This window comes from Poecilia latipinna, unplaced genomic scaffold (assembly GCF_001443285.1).
Source record: "Poecilia latipinna isolate Pla-1442-1.1 unplaced genomic scaffold, P_latipinna-1.0 Scaffold1732, whole genome shotgun sequence".
Lineage (NCBI taxonomy): Eukaryota > Metazoa > Chordata > Actinopteri > Cyprinodontiformes > Poeciliidae > Poecilia > Poecilia latipinna.
Window position 1 is genome coordinate 91,400 of NW_015114348.1, and position 27,173 is coordinate 118,572.

Below are 27,173 nucleotides of genomic sequence, written 5' to 3' on the forward strand. Positions count from 1 at the left end.
GTGGGTGTCTTATAAAAACACTGTCAATCTTTATCTGTTACATCCACACATCACTAGAGTTAAACAGCTGACGATTTGTTAACACTGTATACATAGTGCATATTTGGTGTGAACACACTGGCGCACAATAATCAGATTTTGTGTAACTAACAAAGACGCTCGGGGGGGCAACAGGGAGGTGGGATCCGGGCTAAAAGCAGCTTCTCCCATTTTTCTCAATAATGAGTCTAATTAGCCCAAAGGTAGGGCTCTTAATTAAAGATGTCTAATGGAAAAACGCAGCTACACAAGCACAGCTTCAAAGTTATTACACTGACTGCGGCAATCAAGCTTTCTCGATTAACCAAAGTCTTTAAACTCCGTTTGAATTCTTAAGTAGTACTTTGAAGTCCTTGCACCGGTTTATTTGATAGTTGACCTGTGATTAAAATAAAATCTATTTTGGATCCCATATAAAGAGCTGTTTTCATACTCGCTGTAAGTTCACACATGCGCCCAGCCCAGCAAGACGGGTGTATGGTGTCGCACGTCTGAGACGGGAAGATTTTGAATAAAACTTACATCACCGTCAAACAATTTTTTTTTCAAGAATTTGTTCATCATAGCCTCATGCAGTCCCTGTTTGATCAATGTAAATGTTTAGAGTTTTGATTTAGAAATTCAGATTTTACTATAATGTATATTTGATGCTCTACACACCACATTCTTGCCGTAGCATCAACAGATATTCGCACTCAACAACAGCTGCTTGTAAATGGGTTACATCTATATAGCAAATACAAAAAAAATAATCTTGACTGCTCATTCAGTGGGATTTTAAAAAAACAAGTTTGGTTCGGTGGAAATTTCTCCCTCTAACACCCACTCAGACACAGATGAGCGCATTATGGACATGTTGTAAGGTTCATATTATTGGCTGAGGACTCGTTTTGATTTCGTGACTGGGTGGAGGCTCAACGTTTGAGCTACAGTAACAGTCTGAGCCTGTCTGTTTGTGATCCAACAAACCCAAAAAGACGAAAAACAATTGATCTTTATGGTTAGTTTTGAGAGAATCTCTGTTATGTAATATTGCGCACTTCCTCTAATAGTCTCTTGCTGCTATTTAGAAGATCATCAGGCCGCTGTGAGATTCTCGCAGTGAGATAATCATGAGTGAAAATAAATAGCATAATCAGTTTAAAAGAGCATTTGCTTTTATTGACCAGACATATCTTCCAAACTGCCGTGTTGGTCTTTTCGTAAATAAGAAGAAGGCTTATCTGTGCGCGGGTAGCAACGTGTGGAGGAAGAGTAGCGCTCCATTACTTTGTGCTCCACACAGAAAACACATTCACGTCCTCTGACAGCTTGTTAAAACGACTTCAAACAACAGAAACAGAAAGTTTCATAAATGTCTGTGTAACTATATCAATAAGGGGCCGATGTCTACTGGGAAATTTAGCGGCACATATTGCAAATCTCACCATATTATAGCTACCTCACAAAGCGCTGAGTTTCTCCCACATCTCTGCACCGAAGTTGGCCTTCGACTCTGACTGCTTGTTTTTTGTTTTTGTTTTTTTGTTTTTTACTCCACCTAGTTGTATTTTTAGCTAATTTATGAACATGTTATGACTTATCTGATCATAACATGACTTTACATTGTTACATAATTGTAATTACTGAGATGAAATGTCAATTTGGGATTTTAATCTGCTGCTGCAGTGGGAGCTGGACAACAAATTTAAAAGAAAAAAAGAAAAACAAAGTGGGCTTCTAACTTGAAAGTGTGTAGTTAAACAAGAACTTTGGTTTAATTTCTCATCATTAGATTCATTGAAAAGCTGGTAACTGAACTGCTTTGAAGTTTAACAATTTGCTTAAGCGCGCTGGCTGCTAATTTAAGGTGAATATTAACCTTTTTTTTTAAATTATCATTACGGCCTGCTCTGAATGTCAACCGATGGTCGGTGTCTGACAAACGGTGACTAACTCGGTAATAAAATAATTAGCCCAAATAATGACTACCTCGCATAAAGAGGACATGTTTGCTGTTTGATTGTGGCCTTTTTCTCTGTGCCCGTGTGTGTGTGTGTGTGTGTGTGTGTGTGTGTGTGTGTGTGTGTGTGTGTGTGTGTGTGTGTGTGTGTGACTCACAGATGGGTTAATTACTGTACAAGCTATGAGTCACTGAGGCAACTGGAGCTACAAATGCCCTTCTCATTGGATAATCCAATGAATGGGGCATTGAACTATGGAGTACTTGTGCTTCTGGTTTTCCTACGAGTCGTTTTGGAAAAAAAAAATACAGAGTGTAGATTGAGGGATGTGCTGAGATGTTTTACGAACTACTTATTGTAAACTGGCTTTAGTATAGTTTTGCATCTTAAGCTCTTGAACCCACCTGCCTCCGTCGCTCGTTCCTCCGCGTTTCTCCAACTCTCTTATCTGTCATCTCTCTCTCTCTTGTTCCACCTATTTCTTTTCTCCTCCTCCTTGTCGCTCTTTGCCTCTCCCTCTCATTCATCCCCCCCGCTCACTCCTCCTCCCTCCTTTGTGTTGTTACTGTGAAACTTGCGCTCTTCCTCTTCTTCTCTTGTCCTCTACCACCAGCCCTCCCCTCCCTGTCTCTCCTCCTCCTCCTCCTCCTCCTCTTGCATCTCCTCGGTACAATAGGCCCTGCAGTAGCATATGGCTGTCTGAGTCATGCGATGAGGAGTGGGCTTCTGCTGCTTGAGTTGTCTGAACCCAGCAAAAAGATTGTTCGTTTATAAGCGGGGGTGCGCGTGAATGCAAATGTGTGCGTCTGCCTTTGTTTTTGTTGTTGTTCCGTTAATTGTTGATGCGGGTACGGCCCCTTCTTGTGCGATTTCATTATGCAGATGTGTTTGCATGGGAGCTGTTTTGGTGCGGATGCTGATGNAAAAAAGAACATGTTAATCAGATGAGGCTTTCTTGTAAAGCTGCTCATGGTGTGGTGGTGTGTCACACCACTTTGTCTCTAAATTAGATTTAACCCTGTTTTTTAAAGAGATGTGCCCCGACTGCCAGCACTGAGGTTGGTGTGTGTGTGTGTGCGTGCGTGTGTGTTCCTGCATGTTTTGTGTGTCTTTCCAGCCAATAATCCCAGAGGGTAACCATGTTTGCGTCATCTGAAGTCGCTGTTAGATGACGAGATGCTTGAAATAATATACTCATACACACAAAGCATACCCTCTGTGTTTTTATTGGAGCCAGCCTTCGGGCTGCAATGCAGTGCTCTTGTCGGGAGGAGAGCCTCTTATTTTGGAGAGAACAGACTAACAAACCTTCCCTCATCGGTTGCATGCAAATGATCAATTTCGATTAGATCCGAGCAAAGGTGTTTAAATGACAGTTGAAAAGGTCTGCCTTTGCAATTAAATGGGAAAAATAAAAGATAAAGAAACTTAAAAAAAAAACCATAATGCTGCACATCCATGTATTTGTTGTTTTTACTGCGATGTACGTTGCTTTCTGGTTTGAACTGAAAAGTACAAATAGAAGTCACGTTTATTTCCGTGCCGCAGACAGCGGGGTCGTTCTCGACAGTTTATGCATCTACCCACAATGCATTGCAGAGAAAAAAAAAAAAAAACCCAGAGCTCTGCAGGTGAAAATATTTTTCCCTGATAAAGAAACAGTGACCTTGCATCTCTTGGTAATGTCTTATGATGCTGTTGATCAATAAATAACCACAAGACATCATGTGTTTCTCTTTCATGTGTTTCTTTTTATCTTCAAAAATTTCATTTAAAAAAAAACAAAAAACAATAGGTATATACATGGTCTCTCCAGTTTTAGTTTTGCATTTGTACTGACGGTCGTCATCCAATTGAGAACTACTGAGTGCGCAGACAGAGTTTCCGTCCATTAGAGGGACTCGGTGAGAACTTGACTTTTTGTGGTTGCATATAGAGGACAAGATGTACTCAGTGATGTTGTGGTGGGCAAAATGCTCTCTTAGAAATCTGGGATCTCTGTTGTTTTTGCTGTAACAGCTAAAATACATAAATTGTAGTCCTCACAGTACTTAATAAAGTTGCTTGGTTCTACTTTTTTTATTTATTTTTATAAACAGAAAAAAAAAAGCACCGTTACTACTGGTGACTATTGTATGAATAATAATCACATTTGTAACTTGTGTATCTTGTTATTTTAAGCTTGATAAACTGACTTAAACAATAAAGGACACAGACCACCTTAATTTTTTTGTTTGTAGTTGAGATCTCGTTGCACAGAACATGATATCTATTTGTCATTCTACTCAGGATAACAAGCTGATTTAGTTTGCTTATTGGGCAATCTGCTCAGGTGACCAGCCTATCGGCAGCTGCTTAGCAGATAATCTGAATTACCTTCTCAGAGGTGAATATCGCTACTTTTGTCTACATGCAATGACTGTTTATCTGACAACTAGCTGTGAATCATATTGCAGCAACTCAATGCATTTATCTAAAGGTGATGACATATTGAAGTTCAATACGAGTATTAAAATGGGAATGAAAAAGGATTTAAGTGACTTTGAATTGGTGTGTTTACTGAGTAGAGATGTGCTGGTATGAGAAACCCACCTCTGTAAAATCTTGCTATACCTTTTTAGTGGTAACCAGTTCATGCCGACATGTACAGTGTTGGCAAATAGTAAGAAACTATGTAGTGTGTAAGTGACGCTTGTCATAGATAACCACTAACACATAGAAATGCTATTGTGCTGTGATAGCCGTGTGAAATACTCAATTCGTCAATTATTCCATAACTTATCCTTGCAAATTGCAGATACATTAATATATTGAAGGAGACGCCTCATGGAAACTCCTGCAAATCTCTGGGGCTGGATTTTTTTTTTTGTTTTACTTTAATTACTTGTTGGGTAGTAAAAACCTATTTTGTGTTCCTTGTTAAGTTTTAACGGGGTGAAGAAACCAAAACTGGTTCATTCTTAAAATGTAGCAATGCCCTGTTTCCTCTAATGCTGGCTTAGAACGTGAAACGTTGCTGCAAAATCAATTTACAACCCATCATTTAGTCTAGATGAATGCAGAAGCTACAGTTGTTCAACTATAGCTTTGTAGAAAAAAGGTTTCCTTTGCTTTTTATTTGTTTTAATAAAAATCAAAACATGCAGTGTTAACCATCTTTAATGTAGCATGTAGTTGTGCTGAAGCAAAATGTGTTGTATTCTATACCTAACCTAATAACTTGGCCCGTGTAGGGGGTACGGGAGGGGGCAGAAAAGTGTTTCTCCAGAAATTTCCAACTTGTCCAGTCGCTGTTAAGAGATACAATCTTCTCAAATGCCTTACGATCCCGAACACGGATTCCTAGCTGTCGATTCATTTCAGTGCGGGCCGTAGTGGTGGCCCCAGCATCCATCCGACCATCAGACCAGCTCTGCTGCTAAACATGTGGCTTGAGTCTCGGCAGGCTGTGGCAGAGGTTAGCTTTCAGCCACTGTCTCTTCGTCTTTACTCTTTCCTGACACAGACATGTCGATGACTAACATGTTTTCATCTGCCGAAGATGAGTAAGCAAATCACACATGCTGAGTGTATGTATACAGTACCACAGGATGTACAGTGCTGTGAAAAGTATGTATTTCTTTACTTTCTCTTCTGTTTTAGCTTTTTTGTAACTTATTTGTGTTTTTGGTTTTTTTGGACAGTATTATAAAAAGCACAAGTAAACGTAAAAATCTTTCAGATTCCATCCTCATTTGTTTCTGTCTAAAAATCAACCTTACCCTATGTTATAAAGTAGCCACAACAAAAAAAAAATGTTCCACTTCAGAATTGATTTATTTCAGCCACATTATCTTAAGCTGGACTTTTGACGCGGCCAATCCAAGACTTTTAGTCCCAGCTGATATTTTCCAGTATTTAGCTGTTTGTTTTCATCACGTGGCTGCAGTCAGCGCCTTGGTATTTGCCATTAAGCATTATTTATTTCAGCACAAGTTCATAGTGGAAAATAAAAAGGCAATCTTTCAAATCTTCCATACGCTGAGCGTAATTTCAGAGCCTCCGGAAGCATTTAACACATATTAAAGAGCCAGCCTGCTGTCGAATGAGTTCAACTCATTCATATCTCTGCGGTGAGACTTGAGTGGCCGATGTGACTTGAGTGTGTCACCTGTTTTAGAAAAGAAAATCGCACCGAAAGCTCATGCTATTGATGCAGCAGCTGCCATGACGACGGCCTCTTGAATTAAGGTTATGTGGATTATTATGGGGTGACTCACACACAAAGCTAGGGAACTATTATTATGTAGACTCTCTTTTGAATTATTGTATATTTACAAAGGGACGTGTGTTTTTTTCTGGTTGCGTTGTGACTTCGGGTGCAGAGGGTTTTCTCTGTTTTGTGTGTGTGATGAATGGACACACATTCTGTGCATAACCATGCATACGGGATTTTATACATCAGCATTCAAAATGTTCTGCACAACGATACTCCCCTAGGAATTTGTCCCAGACAGTTTTTATGCATTATGGATTAAAATTTAAAAAAAAAAAAAAAAAAAGTAAAGCAAGTTCTTCATCAGAAACTTGGATGTTCTGAGCTTTCCAGACAGGGATAAATAATAAATAATTGATGGCATATGCTGTATGAAACTTCCACTTTTCCACTTTATAGCTGTGAGCAGCAGTAAGTTTCATTAGATCTCCTCCTGCGTGCGTGCACACACACACATACACAAGCACACACACACACACGCACGCACGCAACACACAAAGCCCCACTTGTGTGCCTCAGAGTGGCTGTGATTTGGCCGATTTTTTTTTTTTTCTTTGTTGTTGTTGTCGGTTTTTTTCTGCCACTGGTCCTCTAACTGGCTTATCTTGGAAGCCCACTGAGTTTTTCAGGTCAGGCTGGTTGCTGGCGCCTCCCTCACATATTGTGCTTCTTTATGCCCTCTCAAGAGCCCTAATTCAGATTGGAGGAACCCTGGATTATGAGTTCAGCACTGTGGTGTGCATTTATTACCTTCAGGAGCAGAGAGAGGCTTTCAGCTGTCTTTGAGTTTGAATCCGGTGAGCGCATCATTGTTTTCGAGTAAACGTGCAGATTTGGAGTGCGTTCACACTTTGACTTGTGGTCATCATCTTTTACGTACTGTAACAACAATCTGTGGTAAAAAAAAAATGGGCAATGAGATTGAAATGCAATTTGTTTATTTAAATCTGTTTAAACTGTTCTTTTTCAGAGTAGATGGACTGATAATACAGCATACAGGCTCAAAATACACACATACACACACAAATTCAGATCTCTACTAATATTTAAATAAATGTCCGTTAGTGAGTTGCAATAGACTAAACACTTTGCATCCATTACTGAGCTTCCTGCACGATTTTAGTTCATTTTTGTCACCCATTCTTATTATCAGGTGGATTTAATTTAAATTGTCTGGTTTCCTAGCACAGAGCTTTTACACATGATTCATACATTTCTAATAGGTTTGATGTCAAAGGTTTATTGGTGGCTTCTCTTCTGTCCATTTCAAACCTAGTTTAGATTTTCCTGCTTTTAACCCAATTGTGTCCAACTTTAATGTTTTTTTTTTTTTTCAGGTTAATTTTGAATCTTCATTATGTCGCCAACTGTTTGAACCTGTAATACTGACGACATCTCTGCTGACGCTGCCAGCAGAGATGTCTGCAATTCCTCACTGCTCAAAGAAAAGTCTTTGAACTGCGTCTTCTGCGTAACCACGTACCTCTGGACCAACGTGCTGCTCTTTCTGTTTGCAGATTTGGATGAGCCGTCTCTAGAGTTGTTTGACAGTGGTGTGAGGCAGCGAGATTCGCGCCAAGCACTCTCCCGGCAGCCATGCCGCCGCCGGCAGACATCGTCAAGGTGGCCATCGAGTGGCCCGGGGCCTTCCCGAAGCTCATGGAGATAGACCAGGTGGGTGTCTTATAAAAACACTGTCAATCTTTATCTGTTACATCCACACATCACTAGAGTTAAACAGCTGACGATTTGTTAACACTGTATACATAGTGCATATTTGGTGTGAACACACTGGCGCACAATAATCAGATTTTGTGTAACTAACAAAGACGCTCGGGGGGGCAACAGGGAGGTGGGATCCGGGCTAAAAGCAGCTTCTCCCATTTTTCTCAATAATGAGTCTAATTAGCCCAAAGGTAGGGCTCTTAATTAAAGATGTCTAATGGAAAAACGCAGCTACACAAGCACAGCTTCAAAGTTATTACACTGACTGCGGCAATCAAGCTTTCTCGATTAACCAAAGTCTTTAAACTCCGTTTGAATTCTTAAGTAGTACTTTGAAGTCCTTGCACCGGTTTATTTGATAGTTGACCTGTGATTAAAATAAAATCTATTTTGGATCCCATATAAAGAGCTGTTTTCATACTCGCTGTAAGTTCACACATGCGCCCAGCCCAGCAAGACGGGTGTATGGTGTCGCACGTCTGAGACGGGAAGATTTTGAATAAAACTTACATCACCGTCAAACAATTTTTTTTTCAAGAATTTGTTCATCATAGCCTCATGCAGTCCCTGTTTGATCAATGTAAATGTTTAGAGTTTTGATTTAGAAATTCAGATTTTACTATAATGTATATTTGATGCTCTACACACCACATTCTTGCCGTAGCATCAACAGATATTCGCACTCAACAACAGCTGCTTGTAAATGGGTTACATCTATATAGCAAATACAAAAAAAATAATCTTGACTGCTCATTCAGTGGGATTTTAAAAAAACAAGTTTGGTTCGGTGGAAATTTCTCCCTCTAACACCCACTCAGACACAGATGAGCGCATTATGGACATGTTGTAAGGTTCATATTATTGGCTGAGGACTCGTTTTGATTTCGTGACTGGGTGGAGGCTCAACGTTTGAGCTACAGTAACAGTCTGAGCCTGTCTGTTTGTGATCCAACAAACCCAAAAAGACGAAAAACAATTGATCTTTATGGTTAGTTTTGAGAGAATCTCTGTTATGTAATATTGCGCACTTCCTCTAATAGTCTCTTGCTGCTATTTAGAAGATCATCAGGCCGCTGTGAGATTCTCGCAGTGAGATAATCATGAGTGAAAATAAATAGCATAATCAGTTTAAAAGAGCATTTGCTTTTATTGACCAGACATATCTTCCAAACTGCCGTGTTGGTCTTTTCGTAAATAAGAAGAAGGCTTATCTGTGCGCGGGTAGCAACGTGTGGAGGAAGAGTAGCGCTCCATTACTTTGTGCTCCACACAGAAAACACATTCACGTCCTCTGACAGCTTGTTAAAACGACTTCAAACAACAGAAACAGAAAGTTTCATAAATGTCTGTGTAACTATATCAATAAGGGGCCGATGTCTACTGGGAAATTTAGCGGCACATATTGCAAATCTCACCATATTATAGCTACCTCACAAAGCGCTGAGTTTCTCCCACATCTCTGCACCGAAGTTGGCCTTCGACTCTGACTGCTTGTTTTTTGTTTTTGTTTTTTTGTTTTTTACTCCACCTAGTTGTATTTTTAGCTAATTTATGAACATGTTATGACTTATCTGATCATAACATGACTTTACATTGTTACATAATTGTAATTACTGAAATGAAATGTCAATTTGGGATTTTAATCTGCTGCTGCAGTGGGAGCTGGACAACAAATTTAAAAGAAAAAAAGAAAAACAAAGTGGGCTTCTAACTTGAAAGTGTGTAGTTAAACAAGAACTTTGGTTTAATTTCTCATCATTAGATTCATTGAAAAGCTGGTAACTGAACTGCTTTGAAGTTTAACAATTTGCTTAAGCGCGCTGGCTGCTAATTTAAGGTGAATATTAACCTTTTTTTTTAAATTATCATTACGGCCTGCTCTGAATGTCAACCGATGGTCGGTGTCTGACAAACGGTGACTAACTCGGTAATAAAATAATTAGCCCAAATAATGACTACCTCGCATAAAGAGGACATGTTTGCTGTTTGATTGTGGCCTTTTTCTCTGTGCCCGTGTGTGTGTGTGTGTGTGTGTGTGTGTGTGTGTGTGTGTGTGTGTGTGTGTGTGTGTGTGTGTGTGTGACTCACAGATGGGTTAATTACTGTACAAGCTATGAGTCACTGAGGCAACTGGAGCTACAAATGCCCTTCTCATTGGATAATCCAATGAATGGGGCATTGAACTATGGAGTACTTGTGCTTCTGGTTTTCCTACGAGTCGTTTTGGAAAAAAAAAATACAGAGTGTAGATTGAGGGATGTGCTGAGATGTTTTACGAACTACTTATTGTAAACTGGCTTTAGTATAGTTTTGCATCTTAAGCTCTTGAACCCACCTGCCTCCGTCGCTCGTTCCTCCGCGTTTCTCCAACTCTCTTATCTGTCATCTCTCTCTCTCTTGTTCCACCTATTTCTTTTCTCCTCCTCCTTGTCGCTCTTTGCCTCTCCCTCTCATTCATCCCCCCCGCTCACTCCTCCTCCCTCCTTTGTGTTGTTACTGTGAAACTTGCGCTCTTCCTCTTCTTCTCTTGTCCTCTACCACCAGCCCTCCCCTCCCTGTCTCTCCTCCTCCTCCTCCTCCTCCTCTTGCATCTCCTCGGTACAATAGGCCCTGCAGTAGCATATGGCTGTCTGAGTCATGCGATGAGGAGTGGGCTTCTGCTGCTTGAGTTGTCTGAACCCAGCAAAAAGATTGTTCGTTTATAAGCGGGGGTGCGCGTGAATGCAAATGTGTGCGTCTGCCTTTGTTTTTGTTGTTGTTCCGTTAATTGTTGATGCGGGTACGGCCCCTTCTTGTGCGATTTCATTATGCAGATGTGTTTGCATGGGAGCTGTTTTGGTGCGGATGCTGATGCGTTTGCAGTCATTTTCGTTTGTTTCCGGCTTCTGTCGATGTTTGTGTTGTCTAATTTATCTGGTTGAGGTTTGCAGGTTCACCCTTAACGAGCACTAGTTGAACGCTCACGGGTTGAAACTTAATTGATTCGTGTTCATATCTCGCCACCTAAAATTCAGAACTTCCTCTCAATTTCTGACACTTGACCTCTGTCTCCATATAGGGATATAATCTCTAAAACGTACATAAAGCCATGATGTAATAAGACGGCAAGTAGACTTTGGCAGCCTCTTTATGTCTGCTAAATTTTGCCCTCATTCACATTATTTTCCTGGCTAATTTGAATACTCCATTGTATTTGTCTTTAATTTCACTGGCATAGATAGAAAAATAACGATCCAGCCTCTTTTTATCTGCAGAAACGGGATCAAAGATGCACCAACGATGCAGATTTTATTACAACACTGTTGAAATCAGAGCATTTATGAAATGTAGAAAAACATAAAGTTGGCCAGAAAACGGGGTTTACATCAGGTTGCCTTTGACAGACTGGAGGTTCACTAACCCCGTCCTGCAGCATGGCGAAGTGTCCTTGAGAAAGACCATGTTCCCTGAGCTGCCAGCGAAGTCTTCTTCAGATATAATTAAGTGAGAGTAATTAAAGAGTTGCGTATAAAGTGTAGTGATATGCACACACATCCAACAGGCAGCACTCTTTGTGTCTGCATTACAAACTCCTTGCAAGACATTTGGCAAAATCCAGCGAAACAACAAAAAATACAAGTTTATTGCCAGTTATCATTGCAAAGGCTTCTCTCCTGCTGCTTTGTGTTCTGAGACAAGGACAGTCATCCCAACAAATGGACTAGTCATTTCGTAGCAGAGGCGTATATAGAAATATCTTTAATGTCTGACTCAAAAGATTTGCATTTGCTCAAAAATGCTGGTAAAAGTGCAAAGTAGTGTAGTGTTTAAAAAAAAAAAAAAAGGTTTTGTTGGGAAAATGTTTTTCAACCAAAGGATGGGAAGGTAGCTCTCTGTCCCGGCTGTTATTAAGTACTTGATAATAAACAATATTTGTAACTTATAAGAAAATGTGGACTTCAAGGAATAGGATACTGATGGTTTTGTTTTGAGGTTTACATGGACAAAAAAACACTCCAACTGTTGATCTGATTTACAGGCCGCACAACAAAAGTCATAGGATTAAACAGATTTTACTTTGCTGGAATGTTTGGGCTGCAGAGCACCGTTTACCTTAAAAAAAAAAAACAAAAAAAAAAAACAAAACGGCAATAGTTGACTTTCTCATTTGACCCAATATATATTTTCATTTTTTTATTCTGCTTTCTCAGTTCTTAGCGCACTGCGCTCCAGGGCGTACATCACAAAGCGCAAGTCTGCTGCATTGTGACAATTATAGGACAACAAAGCAGTGCAGCCAAAATACGAAACTGTACGTCTATGCATAATGACACAGAGGCGGCAGTGATCCAAATCGCCGAATTCAATTACGCCCTGCTCGGTATGCGACCTTATTTACCTTATGTTTATCAAAAATAATACTGTTTAGGTTTAGAGGAATCTGAATGACTTGAATTATTTCAAAGAGGAACAAAATAGATTTTGCAAATTTAAAAAAAAAAAAAAAAAAACTAAGAAATGAAAAGACTAATCCTTCATGCAAGGGACGCCCTCATCACGATCCAGGAATCTTTCAGTATATCTGACTTGACACATTCAGTTGAAACCAAATATTTCTGTACACTGGAGGAAAAGATGCATTACGGGGTTTTTTTTTTTGTTTGTTTGTTTTATTTGCTGTCTGACATTGAATCATCCTAAATGTTTTTTGTCACTATTTGCTAAATGCCTGGATAGTGAGATTTTTTCCAATTTCTTTTTTTTCAAACCCACAAGTTTACATTCACTACAATCAAACATACTATTTCTTATTGGGACATAAAAAAAAACAAACAAAAAAAAAAAACGTGATATCAGGGAGAAAAACCTGAATCTCATATAAAAATATAAATACGTCGGTGCCAAATGAACAAAATGAAAAGAGCTGAGGAAAATAACCGAAGCTGGCTCGAGAGTGCCATTATTCACAATGCAATAAGTCCGGTTTGAACATGGTTTAAAAGGCAACTACTAGTATTCCAAAAGCATCAAAAGAAACTAGAGAGCAAATGCATTCAGTGACAAAAACCATCGTCGCGTTTTGGAGGAAAAAAGGGGGAAGCTTACAAATGTGAGAACACCGACTTAATTATGAAACATGGGAGTGGCGACATTGTGTTATCGTGGTGCTTTGCCGCAGAGGGGACAAATAGATAGCATCATGAGGAAACGCAGTGTAGAAATATTACAGCAACATATCAAGACATGAACCAGTCAGGTTTTTTTTTTTTTTTTGTTCTCGCACTGCTCTGAAGTCAATCCTAGAGAACAAACCTGACTTATTTACATCAGTTCTGTCTGGCAAAAAAAAGTGCTTTATTTAGTCAATTTGCACATCTTTCTACATTTTTTTTTCCCGATTTTGCAAGTATTGTTCATGACCAGTGTTGTACTGCTATTGAGCCTCTCTATCAACTCTAAACTTTGATTATTAGCGGATGAGTCATTGGGCACCAAAGAAATTAAAACCAAGTGAAAAGTCTTCACCAAAAAAGGTGCTATTTAAAAGAAACTAAATTGTTTATGAGCAGACTGAGCTCCCACATCCACATTATCACGCCTCCCAACGGCTCCGTTAGGTTTGAAAAGTAACATCAGAAGCTTCGGGTCTCTTTCTCTCGAACGCCTTCGAAAACATCCAGTGAAGTGTCGCCGTTATGAAAAGTCGTCGTCTCTCACCGCCTCGTGAGATTCGGTTTCTGAATCTGCTTTGGATTTTGTTGGTTTGTGGCATTTCAAAATGCTCGAAGAATGTTTGTTTGTTTTTTCTTTTGTTTTTTTTTTTTCCATCTGGAAAAAGGAAAAATTGGGAAAATATTTGTGTTTACGGATGTTTATACCCATCATATTGTTTAAATGTTGTGTCCCTCTTTCCCTCCATTTGTGTCTCCTTCCTTTTTTCCCCCTTCTATTTTATTCCTTCATTTATTGTCATACTCTATTTACCTCCTTTCTTTAATTTTTCTTTCTTTAGCTTTTCTCATTAGTCCATTTTTCCCCCCACTTACTTTGTCTTCCTGTTGTTTGATATTTCTTTGACATTTGCACCTCTCTGCTTTTTTTTCTTTCCTTCTAAAACCTTTCCTGACTCCTTTATTCTGTCATTCCTCCTTTATGTTCTTCTTTGCACATATTCTCAGCTCTGCTTTTTTTTTTTTTTTGCAGGCTCCATATTTTAAAGCCTTTCCACTGCAGTTCGTAGTTTGAGTGTGGAGTCTCTCCATAAAAAATGTAGAAACCTTTGGGTTCGGTAACAAGTCGGCTGCCGTGTACAAATCAATACTGAGACGAGTAAGGTTTACGTGGGATTTGATGTTGAATTTATGAATGTTTACAAACATAACTTACTCTATCGTCAATTCTGCATTTTGATTATGTACTTTAACACGATCCGAAACTAAATTTTAAAGCTTAATCTTTTCTGTTCCCTCTTATTGTGCCCACATATGTTCCCTAATCTAAATCAAGAGACAAGTTTCACTTTCGATTGTTTTATTTGCTTTTGTTTTTTGTTTTTTTTAACTAAAGTTTTTTGAGGAATTGAGAAGTTTTGTTGTGTTTCATTGTACTGCTAAGATGAGCAAAAAGTTTTAAAAATGCAATTAAGAATGTGAACTAATGCGCTCCTCAAAGCTGCCAGAGGTAGGATGCCTCTGCTGTGGCCTGAGAAGGTCTTTTAGCGCAGCACAAAATGAAAGAAACGGAGCAATAGACTACACATGGTCGGCAAACTCGGAACAGCAGTAAGACAAACAAACAAGATGAACAGTCTCTCATTGTTCGAGCCCTGCTGTTTGAAATAATTGCAGCCCACTCTGGATTGAGTGGAACGTCAGTCTGGACTGTGAACCTAATGTCGTTTCCTCTTTATCCGCAGAAAAAGCCCCTTTCAGCCATTATAAAGGAAGTGTGTGAGGGGTAAGTGTGCGGCATGCATTGGAAAGTGCTTATTCTTCATTATACATTTTTGAAATGCTATTAGGTTCAAGATTTTCTTTACTTTTTTTTTAATATCGGCTAAAGCGTTCATGTTTTTATTTCATTTGTTTCCAGATGGTCTTTGGGGAGCCATGAAACCTATGCTCTGCAGATTGCCGATGCAACAAATTTCTACATCACAGAAAAGGTCTGGTTGTCAGATTTTTATATTTTTTTTTTTCACTATAGCCTCCATCTGGGACGAAAGAGAAGCTATGAGCGCATGCTAATTTGTGCTTGCATGTTGGAAATCTTCCACAGAATCGCAATGACATCAAAAATGGCTCCATCCTGCGTCTAACCACTTCTCCCGTAAGTTTTGACTTCTCTAAACAACATTTAATAAAAAGAAAAGAAAGCTAAACAACATGAATGTTTGTGTTTTGCCTTCTAGTACCAGACGGCCCTCCAGCTTCATGAACGGATCCAGTCGTCCAGCATGGATGCAAAGCTGGAGTCGCTGAAAGACCTGGCCAACGCTTCCAGGGACATCACCTTCGCGCAGGAGTTCATCAACCTGGACGGCATCTCGCTGCTCACTCAGATGGTGGAAAGCGGCACTGAGTAAGTTGAACTGTTTGCTCGTCTTACGCTGTGTTTTCCTTTCTCTTGAGATGACTTGTCTCTCCTCTCATTTTTCCAAATGTGTTTTCATCTGAATTTGGGAAGAAGCCATTGACATTTATTTACGTTTCAAAATGAATACGCTCTAAGACTTTTAAGGACGCCAACTCAAATTAAACCTCAGAGCAGTTTTTGCTTTTCTTGTTTTCAGTTATTGATTTATTTAAATCTGTGACACAGTAGCCCTCACTTATCAAGCAGATGAAAAACGGATTTTCTGTACAGTCATTTCATGTTGATATATATTTTAGAGAGAACTACAGCAGAAGAAATGCAGACTGATTAAAACTGGTGGTCTGCATGACCCAAATCATAAGCTGCACAAGTTGTCAGTGCAGTCGTCTATAGGTGTGTCCTCATAAAGTTAACATAGAACTGAATTTAAGGAAGAAAACCTGGCCCTCCAGAGCTATTAGAGTGCAGAAATTATTTTTGGACAATAGCTGTCAATGCGTCATGAATGTATTTGTTTCTGCCACTTGTGTGACCTGGCCAATATTCACTCACCTCAGCATGCCAGATGCTTGAGCTTCACTTCTTGGTCACACTCATAGGGCACTGAAACGCTGTAATCAGACGTTTAGTTGACCCTTAAACATAAAAAGCCCTCCAAATAATTAGATAGGAATTGTGACTGCACAGCAAAAGCAACATACTCAATCCTCTAAATTCAGCTCAGCAAACAAAATCACCTTTATTTCCTATGTAGCAGCTGTTTTTCAGCTCACCAGCATACATGGCAAGGTAAAGTGTCACCCAGGTGTGAAAACAGGAAGTGTAGAGAAAAGGTCCTGTGAGTTTAATGGATGCTACAAGTTTTGAGATCTTTGAAGATTTGTGTTAAGCGGAGGACGGGTGTCTCTTTAAACCATCAAGGGTGAAGATTAATGTTCATTAGTTTCCTAAGGTGAAATCCATCAGTATTTTATGCTTGATGCAGTTTTTATTATCCAACTCTTTGGTCTGCAAAGAGAAAGTTGATGAAATCGAGAACATCACACAATGTCAAACACGTCCTTAATATAGTGCTGTGAAAATCTAAACCTGCTGTGGAGAAGAAGAAAAACACGCTGTCAGGTCCTGTCACACTCTACGCACTGAATGTTTCCAAGCAGTTTGTGCCGGTTTTTAAAACGATAGTGCTATGTAGTTTTTGTTTTGCAGGTTCAAATTGTGGCCAGAGAGCTAAACGTCTTCCTTTCTGCTGAAACGCCGTAATGCTCTCCCATTTCTGCCCACTAGCCTGTTTGGTTACATGGAAAATCACTCCTTAATTTAAAATTCTGAAGTTCAAAATGAGCAAATACTTGCCTCTTATTTAGTGTTACTGTCCATTTCTTTTACAGCATCACACTTGTTAGCTCTGCTCATGCTCCGGGCTCTTTGATTGCATATACTTTTTATGTAAATGACTGCTTTAGTTATTCGGCTGGAGAGAGCTTGAGATAAATGTGTGTGTGTGGGTAAAGGAGACGATGCAGAGCGAGTGCTTCTGCTGCACTTTCATATCAACAAAAGGAGCTTATTAGACCCAGAAATGTAGATGGATATCAGAAACAAACATTCACACACTCATTAGTGCGCCTGGCAGCCAACTTGGCGAACTGTAATTATTCAGGAGGCGCAATGCTTGAGACTCCTGAGGGCAGAGCCGCTGTTTGATCTGATGCCTCTCCCAAAAGCGTGAGGCCCTGCATTCATGTGGAAATCAGCCGGCGGGATGCTGCTGCTGTCCACCAGAGCTGTGTTGCGTACAAGCAGATGTCGCCCTCTACTGACAAAACGTGGCGTAGCAAGTTATGTTTTTCTTTTTTTTTTCTTTTTTAGATCAGAGCAAAAAGAAAAAAGAGCATACCTAATTTATTTCATTGCATCTGTGTACAATGACAGCATCTTCTGCTGAATAGCTAGAGGCCCGAGTTTGCTGGCTAGTCAGAGCAACATCAGTGCATTTTATGTCATCCCATCTCCGACTTTATTGCACGACTGACTTCTTTTATTTACTTAAGGATAACTGTTAAAATGATTTAAGCTGCTATCAGCTAAGAATATGCGCAGCAACTCCAAGAATAATTGTAAACTTGAATAGCAGATGTAATTCTTTATTAAACATACTTTGTTTTGTTTTGTTTTTCATCACAATTTTAGTTGTAGTCATTCTCAAAAGGTTTGCTGCTATCAAGAGGATCCCTGACAAAATCCACAGACTTCTAAGCACTCTGCAAATGTAGATGCAGTGAAACTCTTGAATTACTTGAATAAAATGAACTGGTTTACGTCAAAGAAATGACGTGAAAATACACTTAATAGCACAGTTGTGTATTAATTTGGGCAGTTTAAATGGCAGAAATTTATCAAGCTTCATGAAGCTGTTCTTTTTCACTGTCGGCTTATTATATTCTGCACTTCAGTCATCTTTCAAAACAGAAACAATCTGTTAAAAGGTTTGTAAACAAAAGGTTTTCAAAACTTTCGTGTCCTTAGATTTGAAAACCTGGGTTGAAACCTCCAAACATGTGCTTTATCATCGTGGGCAAATACCCCAATTTTTGCCTCCTCTAATTTAAAATGTCTTTCTAAGTCATTTAGCTTGAGTTTGTTCCTCATACCTTAAAGAAATCTGCAATGACTTATCTTCGCCATTCTCGGTTTGTGAAATTTTTCAAAGTTGTATGTTTTGAGATCATTCCAACCTGGAAAAAGAATCATCCGTATGAGTCATTAATAACCCAAAAGTAAAATAAAAATGTTCACTCATAATGAGTCAATGTAAACTTCCAAAGGGAACCTCATGTCTGTTCACAGGTAAATCTTTTTTTGTCGTCTTTCCCATTTTTAAGGCATATTTGCAGCACAATGTGGCTTTTAGGCTTGCTTCGAAAAAAAAAAAAAAAAAAAAAAAAGTTTGTCGCTTACTGCATTTTCATCTGATTTTGCTTTGCATGCTTTCAATATCCCAGCAGATTCACAGAACAACGATGTGCTTAAGTATTAAAATTTGGATTGAAACACTTTCAGGTTAGCGTCATAAGAATTGTCACCTGTTTTGTGCCAGCTCTAGGTTTTCTTATGTTGTTTCCCCTCTGTGACACCAAAGTTTCTCAAATCTTTGCAGGCGCTATCAGAAACTTCAGAAGATTATGAAGCCATGGTAAGCCCCCCTCCCTTTCCCGCTCCGTCTTTCGGTCGGGTAATAACACCGCTGGCTCTCTTCTCTTCCTAACCTCGCTGCTCGAGTCTGCATGATTAAGACTCTGGCCTCAAGGGGAATTTTAACACAGGCTTCCCCTTTTAAAAAAAAAAAAAAAAAAAAAGAAAATGCTTAATTTTATTTCCTGCATGTGGTTTGGGCAGCCAGTGACAAAAATGTTCACGAAAAACCCAAAAGAAAACCAAGATTCCCTTTTTTTTTTTCTTTCTCCTTTTTTTGCCTAAAATTTTACCACTTTTACCCAAATTGTGGTTCAGCTGTTTGGTCTTCACCCGAATTATATCTTGGTTCTCTTCAGGTTGAAGGTGTAGTCCGTGCGCTCCCATCGTTCAGCCTCTTTTTGACTTTGATGTTCTTAGTCCAAAGCTTTTATCGTCACAGGACCCTCCTCCATCTTTCTACGAGGACTGCCTCTTTATTTGCCTCAAGTAGTCTTTAGTTTCATTATTTCCATCATTTCTTATTTCTCTATACATTTTTTGTAAAAGAAAAAGCTGTTTCGATTTTTTTCTGGGTGTGAGTTACTAATTTTCCGTGAAACTGTTTTCTAATCCTCTGCTGTGCAGCAGAACTTACTAACCCACTACGTTTACTTTTTAGAGTAGGAGCGCTTATGACGTCATTGACTGTCTTAAATCTCCAAAACCGCAGAACAGGTTTTATTGCCCATAAGGCCTAATGGTCAGTGTTGATAAAAAACAGAGACTCGAAACGTATCGCTCCGTAATTTAACTACCGAGGTAAATGATCCTGACCTGACAAGTGACCGCTGGAGATGGACACCAGCCACCTGCGACTCTGCAAGGATAAGCTATAGTCAGTGGCTGGGTGGACAATTTAAATTAACCTTTGATGATGTTTCACTTTGAGATCGGTGTTCTTTGTTTTACTTCTCGTTAATAAAACCAGTAACCATAAGAAGGTTAAGCCAGGTATAAACAGCAGAGGTCAGCATTGCTTCACTTTTGGTGAAACCAAATCATTTTTACAATGTTGAACCTTTTACTGCAATTTTATTATTATTTCTTTTTTTTACTTTGAGAAAAGTAATAACAAATCCCTGGTTATTTAATTAGGTCGCTCCTGCGGGTTCACGATAATCAGTTATCTAATAACTTCTTGCTCTGGCTTCCTGCCGCGCTCTCAACCTCATCTACTTAATTTATTTCTGCTTTATTTGTGTAACTGCATCTGTCCTGTTAAAGCAGCACCCTCTGGTCCTGAATGAACTCCATCCAGCTCCTGCCGACCTTCTGACAGCCCTGCTGTTTGCTGGCAGCCATTCTGTCTGTGCTTGAGCTCAAAACCTCTTTCCCATGTCTCCTGCTACGCTCGTTTCTACTTCTCTGTCTTCAGCGAGCCATTTTGCAGCCTGGAGTTTTTTTTTGTTTTTTTTCAGGTCGCGCTCTGCTTCCTCTCCGCCACCTTTCTGTCTCTCTCGCTCGCTCGCTCTCTCTCTCTCTGCTGACCGCTTGCTTCTCGTTGCTTCCCGAGGCGTCTGGGCTTTGGGTCGAAATGCTGCTCTTTGCCCACTGGTGGAGAGAAGTTTTCCATTGTTTGTGTTTGTTTTTTATCCCGTAGTTTCGGTGACCTGCTGTCCTTTACTTTGACGGCCTTTGTGGAGTTGATGGACCATGGGATTGTCTCCTGGGATACGTTTTCTGTGGCCTTTATCAAAAAGGTCAGCCAGGAAAATGCCACATTAGCCAGGCTCTACATTTATTGGGAGCCCGTGATTCTCTAGATAGATAGATAGATAGATAGATAGATAGATAGATAGATAGATAGATATTTCATGAGGAATATCCTTTTCACAGTTTGTCAGATTACAACAACCTGGAATGTATTAGAACTAACTGTTTTTTTTGTTGTTGTTGTTTTTTATACATAGTTTTTCCAAGATGTTTTACAGCAAAACTCTTAGCCTCTTTGCTTTCACTTCACAACAATGAACTACTCTGGTAGTGTATGACATAAAATGCCACCAAGAAAATAATGTAGAAAAATGACAAAATGTAGAAAGAATTCAGGACGTCTAAATACTTCCTTCTACCACGGTACATCAGAAAAAGTTAAAAGTAGACTGACTCCTTTGCATTGTTTAAAAAAACAAAAAACCCTGTGTTCTCTGACGATCTAAAGATTGCCAGCTTTGTGAACAAGACCGCCATGGACACAGCAGTGCTGCAGCGTTCCCTGGCCATCCTGGAGTCCATGGTGCTCAACAGTCAAGATCTTTACCACAAGGTGGCGCAAGAGATCACGATTGGGCAGCTCATCCCACACCTTCAGGGGTATGAAATGGAACAGATTTTTTTTGTTAATAACCCGGTTTTCATGAATCACTTTTAAATAAGTCACACGTTTCCACTGATTCCAGGACTGATCAAGACATCCAGACCTACACCATCGCCGTTATCAACGCTCTGTTCCTTAAAGCTCCGGAGGAGAAGAGACAGGTGAGGCTTCCAGCTGCGTTTTGTGATGCAGCGGTGAAACGAACAAATGTGCGACTTTGTGTGCGTTTTGGTTTGCTCTGTGTTCGACGACGAGAACGTCTGTCTTTCCCTTCGTCTTTGCCAAAGTGATGTTCATTCTCTCATCTCTCCCTCTCACCTGTAGCCAATTACACGCTCCCCGCGTCAGCACCACAGGGCCCGGCGATGCACTTTTCACATTAATTATGAATGACGCTAACTCGAGGGCCCGTCTCGTCTTCAGCGCTCGGAGCTGAAGAAACGTTAGGCAGTAAAAAGGGACGCATACAGATTCTAGAGTTGCAGTAAAGCCTTTTTTTTTTTTTTTTTGTTGTGTGCTTGGTTTGCAGAAACTTTTTTTTTTTCTGGGTCACCAGGCTATAAAAATATGTGTCCACGTCTATATATATATATTTTTGCAGACGGGCAGTTCTCTTGTTGCTTATTTTAAGAGTGTGAGCGTCAAATAGCATCTATTTGATTCTTGGTGGTGTATGTGTGCGCACAAAAGGACCTCAACCATCAGTGAAACTATTATTATGGACTCCAGCCCTCCTTCCTCCAATCCCCAGCAGAACCACAAGCTGCACCACTGACATAAATTAGATTATTTATTTATTTATTTATTTATTTTAACTTCCCGCCACATTCACTCACTCACCCTCTCTGTCTCTGTTTCTGACCTTGCTTCCTCACTGCACACGACATGGTAGTTTGATGAGAACATTGTGGACATCCTAAATTGTCCCCTGACAGTAAGTGCACCCTTGATTAGCACACTTCGTAGTTTGCATTGTAGAAGAACATCTGCTAGCGCATCTACTATCCCCTTTAAGTTTCTGTCTTGAGCTTCTTTTTCTTATTGTTTTGCAGCCTGTCACTGCGTAAAACTGCCATGAACTCTTTATTCTTTTCATTTTTGCATAGAAAATTTTAAGATCAGAGGTTTGCCTTGATATGGTGTCTCACTTTTATCACTCCCCACTTTCTCCTTTCTCTCTTCTTATGTTCTTTTTCTCTATTCCTTGTGTTCCCTCTGTTTTTTTTGTCTAAATCCACAGGAGATGGCCCACATTCTAGCTCAGAAGCAGCTACGCTCCATCATTCTCACTGTAAGTTTTTCTGAAACTCTGCAGTTTATTCCCAGTGTTTTCAGCTGATTTTTCCCATCGTCTTCTTTTTTGTTCACCCCCGAAATTCAGACTTTTTCTCACTTCGTCGTCATAAAACTTTCCACCTTTTTATATATTCTATTGATTAAAACTCTTTTTCCTTCTTGACGTCCTCATGCAGAATGTGATCCGGAGCCCCACGCCCATTAATGATGAGATGGCGCATCAGCTGTATGTGCTGCAGGTGCTCAACTTCAACCTGCTCGAGGACCGCATGATGACCAAGATGGATCCTCAGGACCAGGTTCGGATTATCTCTCCCCACACCCCCAAAAAAACCTTTAAATTAAGATAATTGAAACGTTTAAGTATTTTTGTTTCAAAAATATATACATTTTGAGTTGAACACCATAAATTGAAACCACTAGCTTTTACTGTCATTAAAAATATATATATTAAAAAAAGAAAAAGAAACCTTCTCCTGACACTTTAGCTTTGCATTGTGTTCAGACATATCCAGCACGATGCTTCTAAAAAAAGGTTTTTAATGGATGTTATTTAGTTCATCTCACACTTGGCAGAAGAAACAATATTTTTGTAGCTAATTAACCAAAGTAGTGTTGTGCAACGGCTTCCAAAAATAAAATCCGTTAAACTTCTTCACCTCTGGTGATGGATTGGCATACATTTGTTGCCAGTTTTTCCCAGCACAGGGATTTTGTTCTGTATTTATTATCGATTGCAAATTAAATAAAATGCCCTTATTCATAGTGACATGTTTGTTTTTATTGATTAGACATCAATCCACTTTCCTGGCCCTTTAACAGCAGCAAACTCTTGTCTTGTCCAACTGGACTGTAGCGTGTGGGATTATTAGAGGACAAGCACCCACCTCCGCGGTCATTATGTAATCAAGCTGCCAAAATAGGTACAATAATTACCTTTTACATTAAGAAAAACGGCCTCACATTCGACCTCAGATATCAAGAAATGATGATGGTACTAACAATTAATATTGATTTGGCCTCTTAATAAAGCAGTGTGTGAAAATGGTTGTTGGCCCTCTTAATTTCATAAACTGCCAGACAGCTCAGATGAGTCAGCAGGATTCTTACCTTATGAAGCTCTGAATGGAATAACGTGGCCTCTGGTTCTTGAGCTGCACTTTAATATGCCCCCCTCTGCGTGTTCAGGCTCAGAGGGACATCATCTTTGAGCTTCGAAGGATTGCCTTCGATGTGGAGTGCGAGCCCAACAACGGAGGCAGCATCGAAAAGCGCAAATCCATGTACACCAGAGACTACAAAAAGCTTGGCTTCATTGTAAGTTAGACGTGTGTGTGTGCGTGTGTGAGGTCTTTTTTTTTTTCTTTTTTAGAGCTGCAGCAGAATAACTTAAGCTAAAACTACCTTTGCTTGACATGAGCCTGGAGCATTTTTGGGGGGGGGCGACCTCTATGCTTTTGCACTTGTGTGCTCAGTAAAAATGAGGTCAACTTGACTGCCTCGTTCCTCTGCCTTACAGCTTTTATGCTTCCATTCAGACACGTACACTTAGACGCAATAATAACGGTCCTCCACTCATGTACTACAACTCCATTGTATCAGTTTTTACTGAAGTAACTTTTTCAAGATGAAAAGTAATTTTAAGAGTGCATTTTTACTGCACCATACTTTTAACTTTGACTCAAACTATATATATATATATATATATATATATATATATATATATATATATATATAGCGATACTTTACTTGTTTGTAAACATACAAGATCAAGTATGTTTACTTGATCTTGCAGATCAAGTAAACATACAGTAAACACTACATACATATGGTCACTGGAGGTACTTAATGCTGTTCTAACATATATATGTTGCTTACTGTTATTGGTGTTATAAGTTTATTTTGAAAATATTTTTTTCAAATGTTCTTTCTCCCCCAGCAGCTGAAAACTGAACTAGTCACACTTTGCGCACTTTGTTTTTATTGATTCTTGGTTGGCTGAGCATAAAATGACAAAGGTTCACAATTAAGAGTCAGTTGTGTGTGTTGAGTGTCGCTCTGTATTCGTGTCTTCCTAGAATCATGTCAATCCAGCCGTGGATTTCACCCAGATTCCTCCAGGCATGCTGGCTCTCGATAACATGCTTTACTTTGCCAAACACCACCAGGATGCTTACATCAGGGTAAGTGCACGCACACACACACGCGCACACACACACAACACACACACACACACACACACACAAAGTGGAGTTGTGTTGATGCATCCTGTGGATCTAGCTGGGAATGGCTTTTTTTTTTTTTTTTTTAGGTGTTTGGTCTTTTCTACTTCTATCAAACTTTTTTTTCCTCCCTCTTGGCCATTTATTTGTACCGTAATTTCTTTCCTTTTTTTGAAAATGTCAAATCAATAAAATGACAATTAAATGTTGTTATAAAAAAATGTTACACTTGCTCAGTAGAACTTAATTTCATAACCACCTTCTCCTTTGCAGAAAGTCTGACTTCTTTGAGAGTTTTATTATCATGCTAACATGGGAGCAACCCCAACACCCTAATAATTTTCCTATTAAATCTGTCACAGCCTGAATAAGCTGAGACCTTCATGCCAATTTGCCATCACCCTAATGATACAAGTGTGGGCTTTTCATGCATTTGTCACTGTCAGCGTGACAAAAAAAGGCAGCATTGCACACTTATTCTCCTCCTCCATTGTTAAAGCGCTTCCGAAAAAGAAGTACTTACGTTCATGAACCTCAATGAATTTTTGGGGAATTTTCTATGTCAATCCAACAATAAAATGGAAAGTGGAAGAAAAAAACTTCATGATTTCCAAAATGTATCGGTGTTTTTTTTTTTTCTTTTTTGTACTTCAGCCTTCATTAGTTTGATGCACCTAAAAGAATTTTCAATTCAACCAGTTACCTCAGATTTATGTCAGCATAAATCCAGCGGTTCTGTAAAGACTACTTTTTTTCTGTATATTTCTTATATAAAATTTGAATTCATTTTCTTGTGGCATGTGTGACGTTGTTGGCTAAGTGAAGGGTCTGCCCTTTTAAATGACATGCTGACGGAAGGGAACAGGAGCGAGAGCAAATGGGTGAAACACTCTGAGTCAAAATGCCTTCAAATGTCATTTCACTTTAAGAAATTTCTTTCCCTTTTTCCACCATGTGGATTTTCCAGATCGTCCTAGAGAACAGCAGCAGGGAAGACAAACACGAATGCCCGTTCGGCCGCAGCAGCATCGAGCTGACCAAGATGCTCTGCGAGATCCTGAAAGTCGGCGAACTTCGTAAGTCGTCCTCGGCAAAAAAAAAAAAAAAAAAAAAAAAAAAAAACACAGATGCCGTCACATGTTTGCACAAATTCCTCGTTACAAACGTTGGAACTCTCTGCATAATGTACCGGAGAGCAAAACAAAATCTCTTTTCCTATTTTCACTCCACTTTACTTGTTTAAATGGGCAGCTTGTTCTCAGCTCTGCTCCAGACTGACCCCTGCTGCTCCCGGTGGGAACGGAGGAGGCAATTTTAGCTTCTGTTTTTAGGTTGACGTGCCCTTTTCCACAGCTCTTGTTTTTTGGGGGGTTTTTTCCCAAGGAAATGTGCTGCAGGATCCATTTGATGATTCTCAGAAACATGTCCCTCATTTATTTTTAAATCATGAGTGAATTTTGGCTCTAAAGCACCTCTGAATATATAGAAGATGAGAGAACTGCACCAGTTGTTATAAATCTACCAGCCTTAAGAGAATCAGTGGCTGAATAGAGGAGCAGGATACATTTTGTATGTTTTCATGTGCTTTGCAAATTTATTTTTTCCTTTTTTGGTGTTTTTCTCTTTCAGTCATCTGAGATTCTTTTATTCTAATATTTCATTTATTTATGCATGCTAGCCTTTGCTACAGAGCTCTTGTTAGTTTTTTTTTTTAAATCAGCTTCTTTTATCCATTCCATATTCGAAATGCCCCTGTGACTCCCTCTTCTTGCAGACTGAAATTTCTTTCCTTTAGTCTTAAATGATAATAATTCGAGAATTGCTTTGTCCTCATTCTTTCTGTGAAAATTATGCTTTAAGAAAGCCTTATTTTTTTTAACGACTTTCCTGATTAAAACTAAAAACGCTGAGTGAAGTATATGCTTTTTGTGAAATGTAATGGGTATGTAACAGGTTATTGGCATTTTGTTTGAAAATCTGATTTTTTTTTTCCCTCATATGCTGATAAAACCTCAGCAGAATCACTGCCCTGACCTTGACTTGCTGTTCTGAGGTTTCCCCTGGTGGCTGCGCTCTTTGCTGCGTCTGTTATTTGATGGGGTTGAGTCCATAAATATTAATTATAAGCTGCAGCCTGTTTTATAATTGTTCAACACAAACTGACAGTAGGTATAGGTACAAGAATAGGGAGGAACCCATGTTCTTCAAAGACTTATTTGTGTAAGTGCATCATTTGCTAAAAAAAAAAAAAAGATAAAATATGCACTTTGAGTGGTGTGAAGTATGCCATGTGAAACAAAAAATGTCATTGCAGTGAGACATAAAAGAGAATAAAGTGAGTTTGTTTTATTGGATGCCAAATCTTCAGCGTTTGATCCATTTCTGTCTGGTTTTGAGTTGATATTTTCACCGAACTGGACTATATGAGCCTGTCCTACATGCTCTCCATCATTTTCTTTGCCAAAAGTTGAACATGTTCACATTTTTTTCTCGGTACATTCACAACGCTACCTGGTATTTACTTGGGTTTAATGGCATGAATCTGCATTCATCCTTAAAGTTAG

The 27,173-nt window shown here is 39.4% G+C and overlaps 1 protein-coding gene across 4 annotated transcripts in view; it reads left to right on the forward strand.

The window, feature by feature from the left end:
• The first annotated feature begins 7,717 nt into the window (after window positions 1-7,717).
• The window catches only part of elmo1 (engulfment and cell motility 1 (ced-12 homolog, C. elegans)), a 33,656-nt gene continuing 14,200 nt past the window's right edge, over window positions 7,718-27,173 (forward strand). Inside the window, exons 1-15 of one of the 4 annotated variants that reach the window (XM_015060635.1) lie at window positions 7,718-7,911; window positions 14,858-14,898; window positions 15,034-15,106; window positions 15,220-15,270; window positions 15,353-15,522; window positions 18,698-18,733; window positions 20,375-20,474; window positions 20,936-21,087; window positions 21,174-21,252; window positions 21,984-22,025; window positions 22,332-22,382; window positions 22,564-22,686; window positions 23,576-23,704; window positions 24,466-24,570; window positions 25,577-25,685. In XM_015060635.1, the coding sequence (XP_014916121.1) occupies window positions 7,834-7,911; window positions 14,858-14,898; window positions 15,034-15,106; window positions 15,220-15,270; window positions 15,353-15,522; window positions 18,698-18,733; window positions 20,375-20,474; window positions 20,936-21,087; window positions 21,174-21,252; window positions 21,984-22,025; window positions 22,332-22,382; window positions 22,564-22,686; window positions 23,576-23,704; window positions 24,466-24,570; window positions 25,577-25,685 (1,339 nt within the window). In that variant the 5' untranslated portion in view covers window positions 7,718-7,833. The remainder of the gene's footprint in view (window positions 7,912-14,857; window positions 14,899-15,033; window positions 15,107-15,219; window positions 15,271-15,352; window positions 15,523-18,697; window positions 18,734-20,374; window positions 20,475-20,935; window positions 21,088-21,173; window positions 21,253-21,983; window positions 22,026-22,331; window positions 22,383-22,563; window positions 22,687-23,575; window positions 23,705-24,465; window positions 24,571-25,576; window positions 25,686-27,173) is intronic. The other 3 variants (XM_015060636.1, XM_015060637.1, XM_015060638.1) reach the window with 3 other exon arrangements.